The sequence below is a fragment of the Mizuhopecten yessoensis genome, unplaced genomic scaffold (genome assembly GCF_002113885.1).
Source record: "Mizuhopecten yessoensis strain PY_sf001 unplaced genomic scaffold, ASM211388v2 scaffold6363, whole genome shotgun sequence".
Classification (NCBI taxonomy): Eukaryota; Metazoa; Mollusca; class Bivalvia; order Pectinida; family Pectinidae; genus Mizuhopecten; species Mizuhopecten yessoensis.
Genome location: NW_018406512.1, coordinates 332,533 through 359,104, shown reverse-complemented (window position 1 = coordinate 359,104; position 26,572 = coordinate 332,533). Strand labels below are relative to the sequence as shown.

Sequence of the window (26,572 nt, the reverse complement as noted above, 5' to 3'; positions counted from 1 at the left end):
TGAAATGCTTCGCGTGCGCGGCCAATTCATAGTCTCCAGGTATAGATCACAGTTCAAACTAATGGACTTTCGAATCGTAAGTACAAGACACGAACACATGTTTTATTAAAAAAAAATCAAAACTCAATTCTGAATGCGAGAAATTTAAATTAACAAAAAAATCACGTTATATAAGTAAAAGTAAAAAAATATATATTCAGACCACAATGACCTGTCGTGTTGACCTCCGATTAGCATAACTGATAACATGTGGATCGATATTGGTCTACCAATAAGAAAGTACGTACCATTGAGTTATTTCTATTGTTATATGTGCTATAAAGAGAGCAGCGTTTCAAACTAAGTTGGTATTATTATCGACATGGCGAACACAGCTATCCTCGGACACAGCTTCGTGACGATAGCGTTGTTCTGTCAAAGACTGCGCTAGTCGCCTGCTTAAACGGCCCTTTTTAGGGCCACCATCTTTCTCAAAAAGTCCTGAGAAACTCGAAAATTACGCATTCCCATCCCCCTCCCACTACATTAGTTATAATAAAAAGATAATTTAAGACATTGTTAAATGTATTCTTAATCGGTTACAGTTAAAATCTAAATTGTTAAATAAATACAATAATGTTATTCTTGACACAGCTGATAAAAGTTGTATCAATGTTTATACAGCAATATATTCTAACTGTGTTCACCTATGCCAGAGACGTATAACAAAGCCCTATGACCTACGTACACATATGTGGCATGGCGTATAGCTTAATATCTGTACATCGTATGAATTAAATTCACGATAACTCAATCATTTTTCAACAAATCAAATTAAAATTTTGTATATAGTTGTATCATAGTCATATGAATAACTAATCTTCTGATGTCGCTTACTTTATCAATTATTTTAAAAGATATGGTTTGAAGACGCTTCAGAATCTGTCGAGTTCTATTCACACACGTGTGCCAAGCCGTCGATCGTAATAATCAAAAACATCATTTATCGGTCATTTATTAAAATTTCTACCTGAAGTTTGGTATAAAGGTGTATCATAGTTATATGAATAACATATCTTCTGATGTCGCTTACTTAATCGATGAATTTTAGAGATATGTTCTGAAGACGCTTCTTCATATGTCGAGTTCTATTCGCACACTATGCTACGCCGCCGATCGTAATAATAAATTAATCATAACTCGATCATTTTTTCAAATATCGAGCTGAAATTTGGAATATATATCAATAAAAGCCTTATTATTACACCTCTACTTTATTTACTCTATATAAAAGTAATTGGTTAAATCGAATATATCCCCACTTTTGCCTGAGTGTGTTTTAGTCCTGTGTGTTAGTCTGTGAACTAAAACACACCTACACTCGGGTGTTTCCACCGAGCCAATCAGGTGAGAGGTGGGCGGAGCTTGTTACCGAACTCGGCAGTGACGCGCGAGGTGGGCGGAGCTTGCTGCCGAACTCGTAAGCATTTGGCTCCATTGCCATCAAAAGGGTATTTGGGACGTGAAGCTATACAGCTTATGGTTTACAAATATTTTCTAGTTAAAACTATCTCTCCAGTGCGTATCGGTATAATAAAACGGTTAAAGTATGGGGTTGAGGCATATATAGCAAGTTTCTGGTGTCCCTTGACCATGCCTATTTCCCTCGGCTTCACCTCGTGAAATAAACCTGGTCTCGGGACACCAGAAACTTGCTATATCCCTCAACGCCATACTCTAACTGTATACTAATAACATATCTTCTGATGTCGCTTACTTTAGCGGGTAATTGTAACGATATTATCTGGCGACGCTTTCTTCACTTTACATGCTAATACACACATGTGCCACGCCGCGATCGTAAAAATTCAATTCATCATAACTCGGTCATTTTATCAAATATCAAATTAAAATTTGGTACAGATGTGTATTATAGTCATATTAACAACATATCTTCTGATGTCGCTTACTTTATTCAGTATTTTTGAAGATTTTGTCTGGCGACGCTTGTTGTCACTTGAAGACGCTTGTTGTCGGTTGAAGACGCTTTTAAGTGAGACCCCATTTATTGTATGGCTTGGTAGTAAGTCATGATTGAAGAAGCTCGCCGACACATTTTGTAGTGTCCTTGATTTCAACACAGGATGGCACATTATACGACCGACGTTATCAACAATATACTTAAATAAATATAGTATATATTCGATATATCTGAAAGAGAAATGTAAAAACTTTGCAAGGTTTTTGCTGCTTATCCTGATAACACCCTCAATAAATTCAGTCGTACAAGTCGACCAGGGCAGAAGAGAACACCAACAGTACACAGGAAAATCTTGTCACTGAACTCAACATAGATATTGTCAGTCATTTTCACTATTTCAACTGCATTTTATTTCATTTGGCCCTCCATGGTCATATAAAATGGTGGGCCACAATCGCGGTCAGTTTGACGTTAGGAGTTTCCCTGTGCTCTTTGTCCATTTGTCCACCATCTTGTTTCCGGAACCGGAAGTTTATTGAGCTTAACTACAATGCGAATAGGGAAATTCACAAAGCCCTATACTATTTATATTATAAGTAACAAAAAAATAACTGTTCTGTGTGAATTTTTCACATTTAAATATTATTTATATGATTATATACACCTGTATGTTTAACATATGAAGTTTGTCATCCTTAATCATAGAAAAAACATTGTAGCTTGTCTTACTCCAAAGTTGTACATGGAATCTTCCAAACAATATGTCTGCCCCCATGGAAAAGGTGTGTGTTCCAGGTTAGTGGTGATTTTGATTTAAAATACAACACTAATGGCTGGTTAGGTTGATAATATGGGTAACACCTAGAGTGTACCATGTACCACTTTTGATTACTTTTATTATATATTGTTATATTCAATATTTATTTATTGTAATAAATACATTTAGTCTATAATGTAGAATAATATATAAAAAGTACCATTCATGTATCAAGTTATATACATGTTATATACATATATAGTAATAGGCACTTGCATCTGGTATTTCTAACACATTGAATTAAAATCCAAAATCCAGTTGAAATAGGTGTATTTTGGATTTTAATTCAAAGTGTCGGAGAAACCTTATTGCAGATACATGTCAGGTGAAAACTATAGGCCATCCGAGTAACATGAAGGATAAATTGCAGTGAGACGTGAGCGGGATTCGAATCCTTACTGAACGCGATTAAAGCAGGCGCTCTAATTAACCAACTAGCAGTCACCTGCTTTGGTTTTGCAGGCAACACTATCTACAAGTTTATTTACAGGCTTATTCATCTGCTGTTGCTTACTGCAAGATGTTTAATCATAAGACTTGCACTTATGGCTAAAATAGTACAGTGTACTTCTATATTAGGTGCAATGACACAATGTTACTATATAGCTACATGTAATATGAAAACTGTTGAATGCCAAAATAATCAAGTATTATAACGATAAGATATCTACCGGTATATCAATAAATTGATAAATGTCTGGACTAATGGTGTCATCTGTGTTGTCAGTATGGGCCAAGAGAGTGAGTATATGATTATGATTATTATGATCACTACAGTCTACAGTAGTGAATATTTCTCACAGGAATGTTTCTGGTCTATTTACAGGTCAAAGAATATGCAGACATGATGAGAAAGTGGTTTCTGGTAATGGTACATACACCAGAAGTGGATTTGTGTACGCTAGTCTGGCTGGATATCTAACTACAAAATCGGACAAGGATCAGGTACATCGTCAGTTTAGGTTTCTATGCTGAATTCTTAATTTTTTCCAGATTATTTGTTAAACATTGAAAAAACAATTGCTAAATAGCCTTTTGTGTATTGTAACAATATTTAGAAAGGTTTGGTTGTTGTTTATCCAGATATGTTACTGTCAGGATCTTATAATTACACCTGTCACTACATCATATTATATAAGCATTGTGATATAGCTTGACATCAGTGCATTATAGTATTTCAGACAATTTCCGTCACCATAGCATGACTGTTAGTCTAAATAGTTTTCTATGCACATATATAAAAGTCTGAAGAAAATGAATATCGGAGAATACGCCCTGCCACTGTACTGAACATGTATATGAGGTAGAATATTGTGTTTTCATTTTAAAGGTTATTATAGAAGTGAAGACAGACACTGAGCTGAACATCGTACCAACAGTAGACGCAGTAGTGACAACAAGGGTAGGTACCACAAGTTTGTCAGGACAAATACTGGTTATGAAACTCTGCCAATACTCTTTCTATTCAGCTCCTGGAAAAAGCATGATCATGAGACACGATTATGATTTCTTTTCTTTTAAATTAATACTAAAGATTATAGTTGATATCAAAATCTACTTGATGAAATATGAATATAAGTGGTTATCATAAAGAAACAAAAAATTATTGTTAGTCTTTTGAGTATTACAGTTTTATCTAAAATGAGCCATTGCTTGAACTTCCATAGTCTCGTTATCAGTCATATTTGCTTAGATAGGTTCAATGTACACTCCTTGTGATGAGATACATGTACTTGTGTTATAAGTTACTGCCATTATTGCTAATTAATTAAGTTCTTACTCATGCTATAATTTGACCTTAACCAAAGATTCAGTTAAAGATGGGAGTTTTTTTTGTGTTTCAGGTGACAAATGTAAATCCACGATTTTGTAAATGCTCAATCCTAAGTGTAGGAGGCATCACACTAAAGGAACCCTTCAGGGGCCTCATCAGGTAAGTTTACTGTCACACTAAGTGTAGGAGGCATCACATTGAGGGAACCCTTGAGGGGTCTCATCAGGTAAGTTTACTGTCACACTAAGTGTAGGAGGCATCACACTAAAGGAACCCTTCAGGGGCCTCATCAGGTAAGTTTACTGTCACACTAAGTGTAGGAGGTATCACACTAAAGGAACCCTTCAGAGGCCTCATCAGGTAAGTTTGCTATCTCTACCTCCTAAGTGTATGAGGTATCACATTGAGGAAACCCTTCAAGGGCCCCAATAGGCTAGTCTACTTGGAGATTCAATATAACACTGGAGTAATTGTTCTTAGGCTCATTCTAAGCTTTGTTATCATTTCATTGTCTGATAAATAGTTTGCATTTTAGAAATAACATGATGGCTGGTATATTTACCTTATGATTATGACTCAATAATATTGTTGTAAAATTACTTATGCAAGGAAAATATTTAAATCTTATGATTGACAAAAATAAAATACCCTTTGTTAGAAAAAAATGCCTGCATCATTCAATGCTTGTAGGCAGAGACAATCCAGCATTATGCCATTACAAATTTTAAAAATGTTTTCATACATATATTGTATTTATGTTTCAGAAAAGAAGATGTGAGGGCTACAGAAAAAGACAAGGTAAGTTCTTAATTCATTTGATGTTCTTTTTGGAATAAAATTCAAGGAATATTGTTCTTTTGTACGGCACATTAATTTCAATAATTTGACTAGATCTGATCCTTTAGTCCCTCGCCACTACTACTGAAGGGGTTTGCGCTCTCTCCATTAGTCTGGTCACATCGTCAGGAGCATAAAACATTTTGTATATTCTGTCAGTTTCATTTGGCAAATTTAGCATACGAATACCTCTTGTAATTTCAGAGTGTCCCTAACTAAACTTAGGTGCCCCTCCGTGTACAGAGTTATGGCCCTTTGTTCACCATGCATCATTTTGTCCAGGGCTTATCTGATATACTCTGTCAGCTACAATTACCAATTTTTTTTTGTAAATACCTCTTGGATAGGCTGAGTGTTAGACACTGAAATCAGGTCTTGTGCCGTTTTGTATACAGTTGTTGTCCTTTGTCATTTTTATTCCACCAAAAACAAATCTGAAATAAATTGCCTGAGTGTAAGACAAAAGAAATAGTCATATCTTCAGTAAGATTCCTCAGTTTGGAAAAAATGTGTTTAATTAAGTTTTACTTCTTACCCAAACAATGTACATAGTCATATCAAGCTATCAAAGCTTGACAAATAAAGGGACCAGGATGTCCGATAGCTTGACAAAGGGACCAGGATGTCCGATAGCTTGACAAAGGGACCAGGATGTCCGATAGCTTGACAAAGGGACCAGGGTGTCTGATAGTTTGACAAAGGGACCAGGATGTCCGATAGCTTGACAAAGGGACCAGGATGTCCGATAGCTTGACAAAGGGACCAGGATGTCCTGATACATTTGAAAGACATTAATTGTTTGTGTAAAAAGTAAAACATTTATACAAGAAAAAAAGTCATGTTACTGCTGCAATTCAAAAAAATCTTTTTCCAAATAATGTTAAAATTGAGATAATCTAAAAAAACTGTATTTCCTTTGTGTTTAAACATTACAGGGTCTATAGTTTTGTGATACTGATGTCTATGATACTGTTTTGTGTGTTTACAGGTTGAAATGTACAAGTGTTTCCGGCCAGGTGATATAGTTGTGGCACGAGTGGTATCCTTCAGTTCAGAATATCGCCGTCATAACTCCTCCTTCCTCAGGAAATCTAACTTTCTTACTATATAGTAAAATAGAAATTAAATACTCTAGTTAGGCAATAGACTATTTTTTCATTAGTAAAATTAATTTCTTATATATTTCATTCAGTAAACTTTGCCCCCTAAGAGCACTCTAAAACCAATTTTAGCGTAGATATATATTTTGCCCTATATTCCTGGTTGGCGATTGATCAGAATAGTTGATAGTTCTCTAAATGATATAACTTGCATCCTGAAGTAGGTTTGTAAGATAAAGATGCCTTGATTGTAATACACTTCATTATGATCATGGCATAAGTGTTCTCATTAAAAGCCAGTTGTCAGCAAAAGAAGCTATTCAGCAACTTTGAACTGGTTATTTTTTCAGAATATGTTTAAACAGTTCAACATTATAGTGTGTGAACATTTTACCATTTATTCTCTTCATACTGGTCAACCACCTATTTAAAATTTTAAACAATTGTTGAGAACATTGGACATAACCTTAAAATATTGAGGTTCCCATGCTAACCTAGAGACAAGTTTGATGAAAGGTTGCTATTGGAATTGCTTTTATCTCTCTTGACCTTGACCTAAGAACTAGATGTCTTTAGGAGATGCCCATTCCTATGTGTTATCTACAGCAGAAAATGAACTTGGTGTTGTCATGGCAACAAGTGAGGCTGGTAAGTTTAAATCTAGTTTTGTCAATTATGCCTCGGTCACTTGATCCTGATGTATTTTTATTGATTAATTCCATTAGTGAGAATGAAATCCAGTAGATTGTTATAATACTGATGTGATTAACTTTTGCAAATATTTTATTCAAAGCAATATTGAGTCGGTCAGAATTCTCAACTACTATTTGAAACTTTTACTTCCAGTATGGAGTTACCAGTAGAGAAATATTATACTATTTTGGTGTTCTAGTCATAAACTGCATTGTCTATAAGGCGTTGCCTCCCTTTTCTTCACAGGTTCCAACATGACCCCAATAAGCTGGTGCAAGATGAAGTGTCCTAAAACAATGGCAGAAGAATATCGCAAAGTGGCAAAAGTGCAAGCAAATTATATAAATTATTCTGATACATAGAATAAAAAAATATTGTTTTTTTCATAAAACCTTTCTGTTGTTTTATCTCAAATCACTCTTCATGGGTCACAATTTCATTAGACTTGTACCTTATATTGTTTGTTTCTGAATCAGTTCCCATCTAATTTTCTGTCTACTAAAACATTATAGTAGTCTAGAAGTTTCGTTCAGATTAAATGAGGCAGTAGACGAGTATATAAATTTAACTTAAAGTCCATTCTTTCTGTTGTCACATTATTACGTGGTAATGTGTTGTACAGTTTTATAAACTGACAAAGTTTGGGGGTATACTGCTATGACAAACATCTGCTTGAAAAATTCAGAATTGACAGGGACAAGGATAATTTAATAAGTCAATCTTGACAATCCTAACAGCCTTTTGCTGCTCTGCAATGTCATCACCTTAACCTCATCGTTACCTTTAACCTTTTAACTTGACGAGGTTTCAACGGTGGGCAAGATACAGATAGCGATAAATCCCCCCCGGAAACCGGGGGGGGGGGGGGGGGGGGGGGGGACTATAGTTTTACGTCGTCTCCGGCCGGCCGGCCATCCATCTTTCCTTCCATCCTTCCTTCCATCCATCCTTCCGCTATCTTGTCCGGCTCTATCTCCTACACTACTTGTCACTGGAACTTCTTACTTGTGGTATGGGTTCACCTTGGTGAGGCGTTATGATCTGTATCAAAAGTAGGTCACTCTGACCTACATTTTGACCTTTGGCCTACATCAAAGAAAAAGTTTGTTCGGGCTCTATCTCCTACAACTCTAGTTACTGGAACTTCATACTTGTGGTATGGGGTCACCTTGATGAGGCGGTGTGTCGTCTATTAAAAGTAGGTTACTCTGACCTATATTTTGACCTTTGACCTGCATCAAAGAAAAAATTTGTTCCGGCTCTATCTCCTACACTACCCTGTTACTAGTCACTGAAACTTCATACTTGGGGTATGTGTTCACCTTGGTGAAGCAGTGTATCGTGTACTAAAAGTAGGTCATGCACACCTACATTTTGACATGCATCAAAGAAACAGTTTGTCCAGGCTCTATCTCCTACACTGCTAGTTACTGGAACTTCTTGCTTGGAGTATTGGTTCATCTTGGTGAGGCGGTATGTTAGATACTCTGTTTTTGACGTTTGACCTGCATCAAAGAAAAAGTTTGTCCAGGCTCATCTCCTACACTGCTAGTTACTGGAACTTCTTGCTTGGGGCATGGGTTCACTTGCATTGAAGAAGAAGCATAACATAGTGTCACCAGATGCAATTTAATAGTAAAACAGTACCACTAACCAGTAAACATCCACCAGATTTATTTGCAATAGTAGCACTGACACTTTTCCTTATTGAGTACGGTGGGTCTGTCAAACATTCAATTATAGAATTAGTTCCTGCACAAATTTATCATCTGTGCATTTCACATTAGGTGGGGGACTATAATTTGCCAAATTGTCTTGTTTTTCAAGTTATTCCATCAGAAATTATTCAACCTTACAACCTACAATCTGATTGGCTATTGTTTTGTGTTTACCAACTTCATTTTGCACAGGAAAATGCAAAGTAAGGGGATATTCACATAGGTTAAGAGAAGACACTGTCAGATCATAGCTGCTAAAATGGGGTCAGAATAAAAAATAAATGATTATGTCATCCTTCTACTATATGTTGCGTTGGATGAGTTTGAAGAATAATTTTCAAAGACAGTTTATTACCTTGCTGAGGTTAATAGCAATGACCTTGCTGAAGTTAAACTGACCTTGCTGAGGTTAAAATCTATGACCTTGCTGAGTTAAAAATCTATGACCTTGCTGAGTTAAAAACCTATGACCTTGCTGAAGTTAAAACTATGACCTTGCTGAAGTTAAAACTGACCTTGCTGAAGTTAAAACCTATGACCTTGCTGAGATAAAAAGCTATGACCTTGCTGAAGTTAAAAGCTATGACCTTGTTGAAAATAAGACCTATAACCTTGTTGAGGTAACAACTATGACCTTGTTGAGGTTAAAACATATGACTTATTGAGGTAAAAACTATGACCTTGTTGAGGTAAAATCTGTGCCCTTACTGAGGTAAAACCTATGAACTTGTTGAGGTAAAACCTGTGACCTTGCTGAGGTAAAACCTATGACTTTGTTGATGTTAAATTCTGTGACTTTGTTGACGTTAAAATCTATGACCTTGCAGAGGTAAAAAATATCACTGCTGAGATTAAAACCTTTGACTTTGTTGAGGTTAAAATCTTTGACCTTGCTGAGGTAAAAAATCTGACTGTGCCGAGGTTAATACCTATGACTTAGCTAAGGTTAAAACCTATGACTGTGCTGAGGTTAATACCTATGACTTAGCTGAGGTTAAAACCTATAACCTTGTAGAGGTAAAACCTATGACCTTGTTGAGGTAAAACCTGTGCCCTTACTGAGGTAAAACCTGTGACCTTGCTGAGGTAAAACCTATGACCTTGTTGAGGTAAAACCTGTGCCCTTGCTGAGGTAAAACCTCTGACCTTGTTGAGGTAAAACCTGTGACCTTGCTGAGGTAAAACCTCTGACCTTGTTGAGGTAAAACCTGTGCCCTTACTGAGGTAAAACCTATGAACTCGTTGAGGTAAAACCTGTGACCTTGCTGAGGTAAAACCTATGACCTTGTTGAGGTAAAAGCTGTGCCCTTACTGAGGTAAAACCTATGAACTTGTTGAGGTAAAAAAACCTGTGACCTTACTGAGGTAAAACCTGTGACTTTATTGAGGTAAAACCTATGAACTTGTTGAGGTAAAACCTATGACCTTGTTGAGGTAAAACCTGTGACCTTGCTGAGGTAAAACCTATAACCTTGTAGAGGTAAAAAAACCTGTGACCTTACTGAGGTAAAACCTGTGACTTTACTGAGGTAAAACCGATGAACTTGTTGAGGTAAAACTATGACCTTGTAGAGGTAAAACCTGTGACCTTGCTGAGGTAAAACCTATAACCTTGTAGAGATAAAACCTGTGACTTCACTGAGGTAAAACCGATGAACTTGTTGAGGTAAAACTATGACCTTGTTGAGGTAAAACCTGTGACCTTGCTGAGGTAAAACCTATAACCTTGTAGAGGTAAAACCTGTGACTTCACTGAGGACCCTGCTGATCTCCAGTTATGGACATGGAGCTCACTAGGAAAGAGGTAGAATGGCTACATCATTTGAGTACAGGTCCCTGTCTAGAAGGGGAACATTGAGGTTCATGAAGCATACAAAAGCAGAAGATGGAGAGTAGATTACTATATAAATAGTGACATGAATTAATTTGAAGACATTTGTCTGCACTATAAAGAGAATATACGGTGTAAGTAAGTATATATTTATCATATATTGCTAATATTTTATGTATTATGCTTTCCAGTTATTTTCAATGGGACATTTTCACTTATACCCCAAGTCACTTTATACACAAAGTATTTCTGATTGCTCCATATCACGAGGGTATTAGGGCATGTACCCCCGTGGAGGGTATTAGGACATGAACCCTGTGGAGGGGATTAGGACATGTACCCCCATGGAGGGTATTAGGACATGAACCCTGTGTAGGGTATTAGGACATGAACCCTGTGTAGGGTATTAGGACATGAACCCTGTGTAGGGTATTAGGACATGTTCCCCCATGGAGGTGATTAGGACATGTACCCCCATGGAGGGGATTAGGACATGAATCCTGTGGAGGGTATTAGGACATGTACCCCCATGGAGGTTATTAGGACATGTACCCCCGTGGAGGGCATTAGGACATGTACCCCCGTGGAGGGTATTAGGACATGAATCCTGTGGAGGGTATTAGGACATGTACCCCCGTGGAGGGAATGAGGAGATGTTCCCATGTGGAGGGTATTAGGACATGTACCCCCATGGAGGTTATTAGGACATGTACCCCGTGGAGGGCATTAGGACATGTACCCCTGTGGAGGGTATGAGGACATGTACCCCTGTGGAGGGTATGAGGACATGTACCCCCGTGTAGGGTATGAGGACATGTTCCCCTGTGGAGGGTATTAGGACATGTACCCCTGTGGAGGGTATTAGGACATGTACCCCCGTGGAGGGAATGAGGACATGTTCCCATGTGGAGGGTATTAGGACATGTACCCCTGTGGAGGGTATGAGGACATGTACCCCCGTGGAGGGTATGAGGACATGTTCCCCTGTGGAGGGTATTAGGACATGTACCCCCGTAAAGGGTATTAGGACATGTACCCCTGTGGAGGGTATGAGGACATGTTCCCCTGTGGAGGGTATTAGGACATGTACCCCTGTGATGCCTTGTTTTCATTGATAAAACACTGAGAGCAGTTTTGATTAAAAGATAAGTAAAAAAAAAGCAGGTATAAAGTAAGTTGCTTTAATGAGTAAATATCAAAGCCAGGTACAAAAATAGAAACAGGTAGATATTGTCCGAGCATGACCGTGAACACACCACACGCTGAACAAACGTTAACAAACATCAGACTGATCATCTATTGACTGAGATTCCTCGGCCCATTTATAAATAGCATAAAAGTTCACACACAGGTTAATGATATGTATAAGATAATGTAACCAACATTTAAATACATGGTATAAATTACAACAGAGTACTTACTCTATGTAAATAAGTACAGTTTGATCTAGGTTCTTTGGAATTACTGATATAAATACTTGAGTTATATATATAGTCATATTGTAGCTTTAATAAATGTGAACTTGCAGTAGTGTCCTCGCAGGACAAGGCACAAAGGGGTATTAATACAGACCTGGTAAAGCTAGTATAGTGTACAACAGATGTATGTTAACATTAACATCTAAATATCAACTAAAAACCTAGTGTCTACAAACTACAGCAGGATATTGCACAGCACTATGTTTAAAGCATTCAGATCTAGATAACAATACGTTTTTAATCAAATTCTTTTACATTTGTATACATTTTAAACCTTTTTGTTGAATTCTGATCGCCTCATAATGTACATTTTCTCCATCTTTATTTAACAGTTAATTTTATTTCTAATTGTACATTGAAATTGTTATTGAAAACAACAAAACAAAATATGTAAGATGGCATTAGTATTTTATAAGGAATAAAAGCATATAGCATAACTTGTGAGATTGAAGACAAAACATGTTTTTCTTTACACTGCCTCACTCACTAGAACCTGTGGTTGCTATGCCAATAAATAACATGAACATGAAGTCCCATGATAGGGATGCTACCGTCCTCACTTAATCAAATAAAACTGGTAGTACATGCACTACTATACCTGGTACTAGAAATTCTACATCAATACACACTTATGCTAGGTATGTAACTTAATCGCTCTGACCATTATTCTGAGCTTGACTTGTTAACATCAAAGAAATAAAAATATACTTAATCCTTTCTTTATGGGAATATGATGATCAGGCAAACTCTTTACCATATGGTAACTTAGCCCTTCCCTCCTTCATTGGAACAACAAATATCTAATTTAGGCACCTCCTTTAAGGGAACACCAACAACCCATAGCCATATATATATCAACTAGGACATATCTAGTTAAGGAGCCTCCTTCAAGGGAAATATGGTAACTTAGCCCTTCCCTCCTTCATTGGAACAACAAATATCTAATTTAGGCACCCCCTTTAAGGGAACCCCAACAACCCATAGCCATATCTAGATCAACTAGGCCATATCTAGTTAAGGCGCCTCCTTTAAGGGAACACAAACAACCCATAGCCATATCTATATAAACTAGGCCATATCTAGTTTAGGCACCTCCTTTAAGGGAACACCATCAACCCATAGCCATATCTATATCATCTAGGCCATATCTAGTTTAGGAGCCAACTTCAAGGGAACACCAACACCCCATAGCCATATCTATATCAACTGGGCCATATCTAGTTTAGGCGCCTCCTTTAAGGGAGCACCAACAACCCATAGCCATATCTGTATCAACTAGGCCATATCTAGTTAAGGCGCCTCCTTTAAGGGAACACCAGCAACCCATAGCCATATCTATATCACCTAGGCCATATCTAGTTTAGGCGCCTCCTTCAAGTGAACACCAACAACCCATAGCCATATATATATCAACTAGGACATATCTAGTTAAGGAGCCTCCTTTCAGGGAACACCAACAACCCATAGCTATATCTAGACCAACTAGGCCATATCTAGTTTAGGCACATCCTTTAAGGGAACACCAACAACCAATAGCCATATCTGTATCAACTAGGCCATATCTAGTTAAGGCGCCTCCTTTAAGGGAACACCAGCAACCCATAGCCATATCTATATCAACTGGGCCATATCTAGTTTAGGCGCCTCCTTTCAGGGAACACCAACAACCCATAGCCAAAAATATACTTAATCCTTTCTTTATGGGAATATGATGATCAGGCAAACTCTTTACCATATGGTAACTTAGCCCTTCCCTCATTCATTGGAACAACAAATATCTAATTTAGGCACCTCCTTTAAGGGAACACCATCAACCCATAGCCATATCTATATCAGCTAGGCCATATCTAGTTTAGGAGCCTCCTTTAAGGGAACATCAACAACCCATAGCCATATCTATATAAACTAGGCCATATCTAGTTTAGGAGCCTCCTTTAAGGGAACATCAACAACCCATAGCCAAATCTATATCAAATAGGCCATATCTAGTTTAGGCGCCTCCTTTAAGGGAACACCCACAACCCATAGCCATATCTATATAAACTAGGCCATATCTAGTTTAGGCGCCTCCTTTAAGGGAGCACCAACAACCCATAGCCATATCTAGATCAACTAGGCCATATCTAGTTTAGGAGCCTCCTTCAACGGAACATCAACAACCCATAGCCATATCTAGACCAACTAGGCCATATCTAGTTTAAGCGCCACCTTTAAGGGGACACCAACAACCCATAGCCATATTTAGACCAACTAGGCCATATCTAGTTTAGGAGCCAACTTCAAGGGAACACCAACACCCCATAGCCATATCTATATCAACTGGGCCATATCTAGTTTAGGCGCCTCCTTCAAGGGAACACCAACAACCCATAGCCATATCTAGACCAACTAGGCCATATCTAGTTTAGGCGCCTCCTTTAAGGGAACACCAACAACCCATAGCCATATCTGTATCAACTAGGCCATATCTAGTTTAGGAGCCAACTTCAAGGGAACACCAACAACCCATAGCCATATCTATATCAACTAGGCCATATCTAGTTTAGGCGCCCCCTTCAAGGGAACATCAACAACCCATAGCCATATCTAGACCAACTAGGCCATATCTTAGTTTAGGCGCCTCCTTCAAGGGAACACCAACAACCAGTAGCCAAATCTATATCAACTAGGCCATATCTAGTTTAGGAGCCTCCTTTAAGGGAACACCAACAACCCATAGCCATATGTATATCAACTAGGCCATATCTAGTTAAGGATCCTCCTTCAAGGGAACATCAACAACCCATAGCCATATCTTGACCAACTAGGCCATATCTTAGTTTAGGCGCCTCCTTTAAGGGGACACCAACAACCCATAGCGATATCTATATCAACTAGGCCATATCTGGTTTAGGCACATCCTTCAAGGGGACATCAACAACCCATAGCCATATCTATATAAACTAGGCCATATCTAGTTTAGGAGCCCCCTTTAAGGGAACACCAACAACCCATAGCCAGTTCTATATCAACAAGGCCATATCTAGTTTAGGAGCCTCCTTCAAGGGAACACCCTTCATTGGAACAACAAATATCTAATTTAGGCACCTCCTTTAAGGGAACACCAACAACCCATAGCCAGTTCTATATCAACAAGGCCATATCTAGTTTAGGAGCCTCCTTCAAGGGGACACTAACAACCCATAGCCATATCTATATAAACTAGGCCATATCTAGTTTAGGCACCTCCTTCAAGGGGACACCAACAACCCATAGCGATATCTATATCAACTAGGCCATATCTAGTTTAGGAGCCTCCTTTATGGGAATATTGTTAGTCCTTTGCATGACTGAAATAGGTCTCTTCTGACACATTTGTATACACAAATACAATTTTTTTTACAACGAGACCGGCTGGCACATTTAGTTAATACTGTTTAAAATTAGAGAAAACAACAACAAAAATGTTAATAAAAATATAGGATTGTATGTTAACCAGTGAATTGTCGACTAGCTGATAAACACAATTAATACAGTAACATAAGTATGTGATTAAAAAAGTATGTGGAGAATACAAAAGATGTGTTCGAGTAGCGTAAACATACTCCATCTGTCAACACTGAGGTTTACACGTCATTAAAATACAACGCATGGTGCGACATAGAAAGACATTCCAGGAAATAGCACTTTGGTCCCTAACTGAACATAAAAAAGGCAGGAAACACCAGTAGAGCCCTCGGCCATCTCTATCTGGTCTTGTGATCTTGTAATAGAAATGAAGCTATCCTTGGAAGACACTTAGTACTCAAACCAAACTATCCCATCACCAAAATAAAACCCCTCCACCATCACTGACAAACCTGTGGACACCAGAACAATTCAACATTCCACTGACAATAAAATCAACAACTTAACTCCTGTAATTCTCACACAGAAGTACAATAATAGGTAATGAGAAATAATAATAACAAATATTTAGTAATCTACATGATGTTAACATATCAAGCTAGCTACAAGCTGAAACTACTAAATATCAATGTATTTTGATATGATGTTTTCTTAATCTTGCCTTTATGTTGACGCAGACAACTATTATGCAGTTTATTTCCACTATTCATCAAGGAGTGTACTTTCTAATAAAGCAATTCTAGCGACATGTGTTACATCCCATAAAATATCACAAACACACCTAACAATTAACTATGCAAGCTGATCACAGGAGAAGGCTGTCCTGTCTTGCTTGTATTTGTTAACAGTGTGTTTAAGTGTAAACACTTAAAACATATTTTTGGCAGAGAAAGTTTTTAAAACATTACAAATTAACTGATTAAACAGGATTTTGGTGACAGTTATAACAAAGTAAATCATACCAACAACAGTCTGTGAAAAGAGTCATTATTTAACACAACACAGAATTTATCTCAAAATCAGTTTAAACTTCAACAATTTTCAACAAATGATAGGCATAAATAACAAAAGCTAATTTTTTAACTAGCATTTACACCATTACGTTCAATGCATGTTCTATATTTAATAACGCTGTATATGTATAATCAATGTTAACCATCTTTGATGTATGTAAATCTTCTATATGCAATAACTACTACATGTACCTGGTTTTTGAAAGCAATCAGCCATTATTATATTTCATATTAAGATCTATCTTATATGCTTTTCTAAAGTATTTAAAATGTGAATTTAAAAATTTCATGATCATGTAACAAACCCAGTTATAACTTATACAATTAACCGTTTCTTTAGTGACTTTAATAATTTGAAGCTGAAAAAGGACATACACAGTCACACATATCTGTTAATATCTGGGGTAATCACACACAGGGTTTCAATGGCATGACTTTGGTTATTTCATCTAAGTAGACAGGTCGCACCATATAATCAGCCTGGCCTGACTTATCCTCGAAGTGTTGGATACGATCGATAAAGTCCTGAAAATCTCTCTGGGTGTCTGCCAGTACAGCTTCAACCTTTTTCTTTTCTGCTTCAACTTCAAGAATTTGCTTCTCTCGTTTTTTGATTTCCGCAAGTTTTTCCTGTATTTCCTTTCCTAGTTTAACTATTTTCTGTTGAAATTCCGCGGTGAGTAGTTTGATTTTCTCTACAGTGATGCTCCGTTCACGCTGCTCCACTTCTGCGACAGCCTTCACTCGTTCGCTGTTCTTCGCCGTCTCTAATTCTATCAGAGCCATCCTCTTCTCTTCCTTGGCCTTTACTGCAGCTGCTTTGAACTTGTCTTCGTGGATTCTGAAGAACAACAGCATATAATGTATTTGACTATACCACAAGCAGACATAAGGTAAATCAGAAAATTGTACCTAAAACAGTCCAAGTTACCAGTACCCAATGTAACTCACCTAATGATGCGTGCCACCTCCCTGGCAGCCATTTCCTTTTCTTCCTTCCTGGCGACCTCGACAGCAATCTTCAGCTCAGCTCGCCCCTTCTCCTCAGCAGCTCGGACAGCCACGGTTAGACGTTCCTCCCCCTCCATGCGTGCCTGCTTCACCTGTTCAATGGCAAGCTTCTGCATGGCCATTTCCACACGCAGAGCTTCCTCCTGTTAAAGTAAATGTGTCGCTCAAAAGTTGGTCAAGGTCATATCTTATTGCCTTTCCTTCCAGTAAACTACAGGCGAAATAACATGACTCTGGGCTTCTTGGTTATTTAAATGAAGTTGTGTTAAGGGCATTTGAACAAACTAGACATCCCTTTATTGCAGCATATTGCTGGCCAAATATCATTATCCTAGGCCTCTTGGTTATAAATAAGTCCTCACAGTCTAAGAAAAGCATTTAGGAAGGATAGATATGACATACAAATGGGCAATGCACTTGCCCTTTTTGTCAGATGAGTTAAATTTTGGAAAAAGTTTAACAGGAAAATAATGCCTAGATCTCTGTCCTAAATGGGTTCTTCCCCCAACCCCCTGAAAAAGATAACCAATTTTGAAGAACCAAGGTACCAAGAGACTTATTGTATGTATTAGTTAATGTGTGATATATGTGTATATGAAAGTTTATTTGCCTGTTTAATCAGTACAAGTAAGTACTAAGAGGGTATCTGACAAGTGTTATGTACTATATCAAGAGATATATCAATGTTTATCAAGAGACAAAGTACAGCTGTGTGGTGTTATCTGTTCAAGATTAGGATCAACTGTGATACATAAGACTGAGGCCACAGGAGGGGATACTCTCCCTGTCACGGTTTTATCCAAAATATATTGAGGCCACTTCTCCCTGTCACGGTTTTATCTACAGTATATTGAGGCCACAGGAGGGGATACTCCCTGTCGTTGTCATATCTTCTGTGTATGCTAGTTTTATCAACATGTACAGCTGTCCTACTTTACACACCTGGTCTGTCACACAATAGATCACACACAGTAGATCACACACAGCACAAATTCTTCAATCGCGAAGTATTACAGGCATGAAAAAACCCATTAATTACCATTTGAGTTTAATCCATATGACCTCAACCTGCCCATTTTTAATGGAAGACCATAGCCTTTCTGCTAAAAACCAAGTCTTTCCCAATCTTATACAGACAATCGTCCTTCCCTATTGAACACAATGTCCATTAGTGACCTGTGTGACAGTTTCCCAATACACAGTATATCACAAATCATACCATATTAATCAAACAGTCCAGCCTCCAGGGCCTGGTCTTTGTATTGTTGGTTTTAATGTCAATGAAAAATCATTTTATGGAAAATAATAAAATTACTTATTTAGTACTGATTTAATTGATAAAAAGTTCATGATCCATATTTATTATAGCATATAAATGAAACAAGATTCAAAACCAAACGGTAAATAAATATATTTTGTGTTTGAAACAGTTCTTTTTACATACCAGTTCACTAGTAACGGCTGTCTTTACATTGGTTCGATTGTGTACAGTGTGATGTGTGTGTACACCACTGATAAGTGCATTGACAGTGAATGTGTGCGACGATATGCTGTGTGATGTCATCACGAAATTGACCAGACTCTCCCAGTCTATGTCACCCTAATTTTCCATCAGAGGTGGAACCCATGCCATACAGCACGGAATTATTCAGGGTTCAATCAGAGGTCAACATCAACCAAGAGACATGATAAAGCGAATATTGAATCATTTGGAATGTGACCCTGTCACAGAACTGACGGTACACACACTTGTGTTAGTACATGTTGATAATGGAGTATGCATTCTGCTACTCCATATTTAGTTTTGTTACATGTATCATATCTAGGTCAAGGTTTTCAACATGTCAGTTTTTCCGTAATTAACTTAATTACCATATCCAAGGAAAACTTCTCAATGGGTGCATCAGTTGATTGAGGTAAATATGTTTTCTTTTGTTTCAAAGCTGATACAAAAAATCCACTTCTAAAACTGTTTTCATATAATGGAACTTTGGTGAGGTAAAACTGTTTGACATTTAATGTTGGGTACCTTGGTACCATCTTATGAGTATACCTTGGGTAGTGTTACATGTAACGATTGTGTAAAGCTTCTGAAAACTTTTACTATCTTACATAACAGCTGGCCGCTCACTATACTCCCTCAGTCCATCATTCAACCACAATTGGTATCTTATCTCGTATAAATGTTGTAGTGAATGTTGAGAAAAACATGTAGAAACCCTTACTCACAAGTAAAATGTTCTCACATAAAAACGATACATCAAAGGTATCAAACTGCAGTGACAGGCAGATAATGTTTTAGTGTGAATTATAAAATCCCCTAGAAAAAATTCTGCTGTACTTTCCTCAAATCACTTTATTTTCCCAAAATTAAGTTTTTTGTATGTCATATCTTCCCAAAGTCACAAGGCACAGGCTCCTGTGGAAATTAGGTTAGAAATAGTAGGAATAGTACAGCACATCTGTGATGACGTAAATGATCTCAAATCAGTAGCAGTCAACACATCTGATTGGAATCAGTGTTTTACGTAAGTTTTCACACTTGATGAACAACTATTATAAAGATAATTACAAGTGTTCATTTATGGTGTTAATTGTTTGCTAACTGGTTCAGTAGGGTACCCAAACACAAAGTAAAACACTGCATAATTTTTGTAGTTATTCAAAATTTAAGCTCTTTTTTTTAGTTTTACCACAACCTGCTCTTTTTCTAATAAGAAAAGAAACATCTCTATTTGGAACACCTGTATCTCTATTATTTGAGAATGTACCATAAATATAGTTCTGAGGATGCTGTAAGAGCATGACAGTCAGATGGAAAGAACCTCAGGTGATTAAATGTAATAAGTACTGACTGTCGGCATGGGGCAATATCATGTACCTTCATGCCAACTTTTCTATAAATTTTGCCATATCAGGTAATTCTAAGTAAACTCAGTTGAAAAGATTATACCTCCAAAGAAGATTGGACTATTTTTAAATGATAAGCAATTGGCATTTTAACATTGAAAAATTCACAATTTTCTTACTTTTGCCAATGGCTTTTCCCAATTTGGACCAAAGATCTGTTGATGAATCCTTTCAAGCAGGACTTAACATTTTTACTGATATTTCACTTTGTTGTGTTAGACCATGCCGATTAAGTTTTGATTAACTTTTATAATTAATATAAGTAGCAAACTTGCCTTCAGGGCCTTCTGATGAACTTTGTTGAATTTCTCAATGACTCGTTCCTGTTCTATGGCGGCCTCTTCCCTCGACCTTGCAAGGGCAGCATTCTTGATTAGCTCTGCCTCTACCCACACTGAGGTCTCGGCATCCCGAATTGATTTCAACTTTTCCAGCTCAGCAATATCCAAGGTCTGCCTGTGCAGCTCATGGCCAATATCTGCAAAAATAATCAATCCAACCATTACAAATCTTATTGAAAGATGAATCAAATTAGACTCTACACAGGTTTGAATGCAATCCCATATATATAAGATCTTCTGACCCTTTTAGGATTTATAGTGCACATCTTTTAATAAGTGGCATAAACATCTATTTACAAGAACAAATGTGTAATAAAGCAGAAAAGTGCATGGCCACACCGCGATTCAAACCTGGGACCCTCTGAACTCTAGATGGACACTCTACCAATTGAGGTACAAGCCTTGTCTGTCAATACACCCTAAGATTATATAATTAATGGGTGTATTGACAGACGAGGCTGGTACCTGTGGCTACCTCATCACCGATGATAAACCAGTTCTGCTTCATTCCTCCCTCCTTTATTGCAAGTCTTCTCTCCCAAAGACACAACTATTACAACCCAGTGTTGACAAGCTACTAATAGGAGCTGGAAAATTCCAGCTAGGCCAGACTAGGATTCAAACCAAGGACCCACCAAACTCTAGATAGACCCTCCACCATTTGAGGTACCTGGTCGCCAACAATCAACCTATTACAGTTCAGCTACAGATGGAACACACGCTGATTGATCACGAACATAAGAATGAAAGATTGTACCAACAGATGCAGGGTACAAGCTACGTACCCAGTGACTCATGTTTTGTAATACTGTTGCAGGATCAGATGATATATGTTACACAATGTGGTGTACACCATGTGTGCACGATAAAAGAACCGAGTGATAATAGCTATTCTATTTATGAATTTTGAAGTGTTTGTTTACGTAACATACTCAGTATTCTTCTATGGGCATGGCCTTGAATCAACACCGGTCGTGTCTCCTCATATCTCTTTGGTACTCCTGTGTATCTTGCTAGAGTAGGTAGACTGAAAGAAAGGTTTTGTGTCGTCCTGTCCGAACTCCTCCGCCTAGGTTGTTCTGTATGTGCAGACATGTTGTTCACGATTATCAACCACTTAAAGAGAATCTATTTGAGGTTGACTTTTTTAGAGCAACATGTTATTCCACCATGACATAAGCAGCGCCTGTCATTTGACAGCTCCACCTGAACTTTACGAATACACGTTATCTATATGTCTACATGTACATCCGTCTATGCATCTAAGAATATCTAGTCGTTAAGTAGCTTCTGAATCTAATTCATCCTTAATAGCACTGCAGTTACAATACTTTTCGTGTGGTGTAACTTGTTTCAGCAACCTAGACTACATCATTGCCACTGGTTTTACCGGAAGTGATATTTTTCAACAAATAGTGCACAAAAACATTCTTATAACAGAGTAAAGTAAATGTCACACGTGTGCACTATTGTTATTTCGGTAAAAGTCAGTTTTACTTCACATTTAAAGCATATTAATGTCTTTAAAGCATTTTAAACGTTTTGCGTATTGATACATTTTGAAAACGAAAGCGTCAATGGTTGCTAATGGTGATCTCACGAGAATATAGCGGGAATATACGAGATGTATTTCGTCATCACCGGAAGTGACATCAAAATGAGGTGAGGGCTGAAGTATTGTCAAAAATAATTTAGTCTGAACATCCCACAGCCAGTGATGTTGATATGACAGACAGGCTCGCATTCCATTTGTAAGGTAATATTGTGTTATACATCTTATTAAATACGTTGAAATTGCAGGATATAACTGTTTTTGTTTCAGTAGATTCCTAGAACGATAAATGTTACAAGTAGTTGCGACCACGTGCACCTCGCGAGCTGATTTACTTTGCACGTGGAGCACGCAATGTACATGGCGAGTTTTCGCCACATTCTTCGCGACAGTAAAATAACATGCGTATATTGTTTGCGATAATGACTGAATACTGCTCGGTTATGATTGTGTCGCAATATCTTTCTATTTAATATACATCAGGTCCAGTACACTCTGCCGATTGAGCTATATAGCTATAAAGACCTATATAGCTATATACACCTATAAATTATAGCTGTATTGAGCTATATTTTCTCAGATTTCAAATTTCATTAAATTAAAGCAATGTCGCATAAAACAATAAGGTTATTGGTAATGTTGACTACAAAAAGCATACAGTTAGATGTTTATTTTCATTTTTCATAAATGTAAAATTTCCGATTTCTTTACATCATTATTTTTTAAAAAGAATACTTATATTTAATGTCTTTTGTTATCAACTTAATGATACAATCTTCTTTTAAATGCGACTTCGTTCCGTTTTCCTTAAAAAAGAAAATCACTTGAAAATAGCTCAAAAGACCTATTTCAGATAGGTCAATAGAGCTATTATAGGTCTTTACAGCTATATAGCTCAATCGGCAGAGTGTACTGGACCTGTACATATGTTACCAATAGTCAGTAATATAACTTAGTCATCATCGTTGGCATCATTGAAAACGAAGCGATGTCAGCGACCTGTTTGTATTTTTTTTATGTTGACATCACTCCCGGTTAATTTAGAGTAAATACAGGTTTACCATCAGACACATTGTCCGACCGTTCGTTGTATAATAATCCAAAATGTAAATGTTGTTAACAGGCTGGATGGATATTCGCAACCCAGAGATTATTTCTTTGTATGTTATATATGGTAATTTTGCCACAGGAGCCTGAAGTTCTGTCAATAATCAATAATAACAGTAATACAAAAAATGACTTTATTATGGTTAAAAAATAAGCATATTATAGGTATATTTTTGTTTTACTGTTATTATTCATTATTGACAGAACTTCAGGCTCCTGCAGTCTGAGCTTACATCAAACAATTTGTAATTAATGGATGTAAAAATTAAACAGTTTATTTTCATTAGCTGTACAAAAAACCTTGGTAAATAAAGCTTAACTAACCTCCTGTTCATATTGGAATTTGAAATGTACAGTTGACTTGCACATCATTGACAAAAAACGTCATGGTGGTAATGTTATCATAGACTAACTGGTTATAAACTTTATTTACAGAAAAGAATTAGGTTGTGATATTTAAGTATGTATGGTCGCAATAAAAAGAGCTTTCAAGAACGGTCCCCATCGCTGGTTGACAAGTAGTCTAATAGTACTATTGTAACATACAAATTCAGTCCATGCGAAATACAGTTTTCTTACAGGACATTCAGTCTGGTTACTATCCCAGTACAGTAGTTCCTTCAATTAATAACCTATTGACCATGTTCAAAGGATCCAGTGGTAATTGCTTTAGGCTCCAGTAAGCCCACTTGCCAGACACCGGTGAGCTTGTCAATAACTGGACATTCAACTTCCACCAGGTCCAGGCTAGTCACTATCGCTCGACGACATGGTAGCACTCTCTATTTCCCGCCTTTGGGCACATCACTTTTAAATGATGGACGTCCGCGATCATTAGTATTTTGCCCCAGTACCTCAATTTCAATATAAAATTATTTATTCCATTACCTACTAATACAATTATGAAGATATTGTATGAATTAGATATTTTATGTGAATAGAAATATTGAAATGGAGGAACTTTTTCCTTTGTTGTCCCGGATAAAGTGGCCATGGGCGGGGTTTAGTTGTCTGTCAGCGGCTTTTCCGAATGGCTGTTTCGCATGGATTAACATGACGTGAAAATAATTTTGAACGCAGATTACACAAGGTAAATGCTTGTATTCGACTCTTTTAATGGTTATTGTTAAAAGAAAATATTGTAAATATAAGGATACTTTGAATATTACATGTTAATAACTTGATTGGAATTATAACCTTGAATTGACAGTTTGATACTTTGAAAATTTTGAGCCAGCCCTACCCCCAAGGGCTGTAGGGTGGGGCTCAAAGGAGTCAAGTGTTCTAAAATTTCTTCATTTTCCTTGTTAAGAATCGGAGGTGCTAGTTTCAAATCCTTTTTAGTCTGAAATATGGATGCTAGATATTGAGTAAGGTGGTTTTATTGTTTTTTGTCACTTTGAATAATATTTCTGTTCATGTTAAAAACAAAATCAACTCTCTGTATAAATATATCAGGTGACCGTTAAGGCCCAAGGGCCTCTAGTAGATTTTGCCAGTCATGTTTAACACAACATATGTCAAAACACATGATTGACCACATCCTTGAATAAGAATGTCTAGTAACCAAAGTACAAACCAAGTTTTTGGTGTACATTGTAAGGACTACTGAGTGACACCCTCATTAGACTAGCTTTTTATTGTTCCCTACGATCGACACCTTGATCAACGAACTCTGCTCTGCGGGTAGATTGACCTGTGGGAATGTGAACGTATACAGGCCTAGGTGTTAAACGTTTACAATAGACCACAATTACCAGTGTGTAATTCGTCTAATTATAATTAATGATGTCTGTTAATTATCAAGGCTTCAGTCTACGTTTTGATTTTCATAGGTGACTGAAATACAAACACAGAGAAATTCAGACAGTACTGTAGCTTTCAGTAAAATGCAAAACATCTGCTGACCTACCTACCTTTGCTGCATTGTTTTCGACCATCAAATGTAAATGCTTGAAATAAGGAAGCTATGTGAGAAGCCTTTATCAACAAAAGACCGCCGATACAACTTTTAGAAAACTTGAAATAAATTTGGCTACAATAAGATGGATCTTAAGTGAGCAGACTGCATGTGGTGGCCATGTTGTTTTGATAACCTGAATAATGTTACATAATCTGTGATGCAGTAGCTTTTGAAACATGGATGAGTCGCCTTAATCATTTTGGCGCCAAATTTATAAATAGCACATGGTTGACAGTAACAACAAATTATTACTTTTACTGGATAAATACAATAATTCAGTTTGATAACTATATCACTGAAAACGGCATTGTTGTGATAAAATTTAGATTTTTTTTGTTTACTTTATGATAAAAGGTATCTAGGCCTGGTTAATTTCATAACTAAGGGATTTTTTTAAATGAATTTTTAAAATTAATCGGTAACTTGTCAAAATAAATAATACCTTTGGTTGGAATGTTATTATAATTTATTTCTATGATGATATTCTTGGGGGGAAAATGCTGAAGTATTTACTAAAACTATCCATTTTCTTGAGTAGGCCTATTTTTTTGTAGGTATTAAAAAAATTAAAGGAAAGGAAAAAGGCAAGAACATTTTTACTCATGTTGAGTGGCTTCGTGCACAATTGATAGATTGCGAAGCGTAAATGATTTGCCGTGCTGTGATGGAAGGGTTAAAAAATAGATACCATAGCGCATCAAAATAATTTCTGGGGAGAACACGGAATGATCAATAACAGGAATATTTGGCCATAGAGCTGTTTATGTTCAGCGACACTAAGTTCCTGATCTAGCACTTTTTAAATTAATCATAAATAAGATTCTTACACATTAACTGTAGTAAAAATACTTTTTGAATCACAGTTTTTTGCAAACAATCGATTCCCTTATGTATTTTAGGGCAGAAATGGGAAACACAATTGTTTTGTTTGGCCCTATCAATGTATCTCTTTCTTTTTTCACATTTATGTAGGATCTTGTATGAGTTTCCATTTCATATGAGATTTATGAAACAAGTCTTTAAAAAAAATTCAATTTAGCAAGCCTCTGGCGAGCTAAAATGAAAAATTTGTGACGAGTT

At 37.0% G+C, this 26,572-nt stretch overlaps 3 protein-coding genes across 6 annotated transcripts in view; 2 read left to right on the top strand and 1 right to left on the bottom strand.

Moving 5' to 3' along the window:
• The first annotated feature begins 1,429 nt into the window (after nt 1-1,429).
• On the top strand, nt 1,430-7,565 carry LOC110452024 (exosome complex component CSL4-like). Of its 3 annotated transcripts, XM_021500284.1 has the most exons (9): nt 1,430-1,459; nt 2,680-2,742; nt 3,604-3,722; nt 4,108-4,179; nt 4,622-4,710; nt 5,316-5,349; nt 6,377-6,427; nt 7,055-7,136; nt 7,428-7,565. In XM_021500284.1, the coding sequence occupies exons 2-9, from the start codon at nt 2,703-2,705 to the stop codon at nt 7,541-7,543; spliced, it is 603 nt and encodes a 200-aa protein (XP_021355959.1). In that variant the 5' UTR covers nt 1,430-1,459; nt 2,680-2,702; the 3' UTR covers nt 7,544-7,565. The 3 variants fall into 3 exon arrangements, with proteins under 3 accessions (XP_021355959.1, XP_021355958.1, XP_021355960.1); XM_021500283.1 differs by lacking the exon at nt 1,430-1,459 and having other exon boundaries at nt 2,546-2,742; XM_021500285.1 differs by lacking the exon at nt 1,430-1,459 and having other exon boundaries at nt 2,556-2,755.
• Nucleotides 7,566-11,895: 4,330 nt separating this feature from the next.
• LOC110452043 (uncharacterized protein C6orf163 homolog) lies at nt 11,896-22,439 on the bottom strand. Its single transcript, XM_021500307.1, has 5 exons — nt 21,803-22,439; nt 20,805-21,007; nt 17,560-17,762; nt 15,296-17,449; nt 11,896-13,090 (listed from the first exon to the last, which is right to left on the bottom strand). The coding sequence occupies exons 1-4, from the start codon at nt 21,963-21,965 to the stop codon at nt 17,017-17,019; spliced, it is 1,002 nt and encodes a 333-aa protein (XP_021355982.1). The 5' UTR covers nt 21,966-22,439; the 3' UTR covers nt 11,896-13,090; nt 15,296-17,016.
• Nucleotides 19,122-26,572, top strand: part of LOC110452040 (peroxisome proliferator-activated receptor gamma coactivator 1-alpha-like) — a 23,334-nt gene continuing 15,883 nt past the window's right edge. The window contains exon 1 of one of the 2 annotated variants that reach the window (XM_021500303.1): nt 19,122-19,358. In XM_021500303.1, the coding sequence (XP_021355978.1) occupies nt 19,305-19,358 (54 nt within the window). In that variant the 5' untranslated portion in view covers nt 19,122-19,304. Of the gene's footprint in view, nt 19,359-22,519; nt 22,627-26,572 lie in introns of those variants that run through there. The other variant, XM_021500304.1, reaches the window with a different exon arrangement.

Bases quoted from the DNA above. Each gene is read 5' to 3' on its own strand.
- LOC110452043 (XM_021500307.1), bottom strand. From the start codon at position 21,965: ATGTCTGCACATACAGAACAACCTAGGCGGAGGAGTTCGGACAGGACG. The intron at 17,763-20,804 runs GCAAGTTTGCTA...TTACTTTAACAG, and splicing joins TTCATCAGAAGGCCCTGAAG to GAGGAAGCTCTGCGTGTGGA. The intron at 17,450-17,559 runs GTGAGTTACATT...GTTGTTCTTCAG, and splicing joins GAGGTGGCACGCATCATTAG to AATCCACGAAGACAAGTTCA.
- LOC110452024 (XM_021500283.1), top strand. From the start codon at position 2,640: ATGAAGTTTGTCATCCTTAATCATAGAAAAAACATTGTAGCTTGTCTT. The intron at 2,743-3,603 runs GTGTGTGTTCCA...GTCTATTTACAG, and splicing joins TGTCTGCCCCCATGGAAAAG to GTCAAAGAATATGCAGACAT. The intron at 3,723-4,107 runs GTACATCGTCAG...TTCATTTTAAAG, and splicing joins CAAAATCGGACAAGGATCAG to GTTATTATAGAAGTGAAGAC.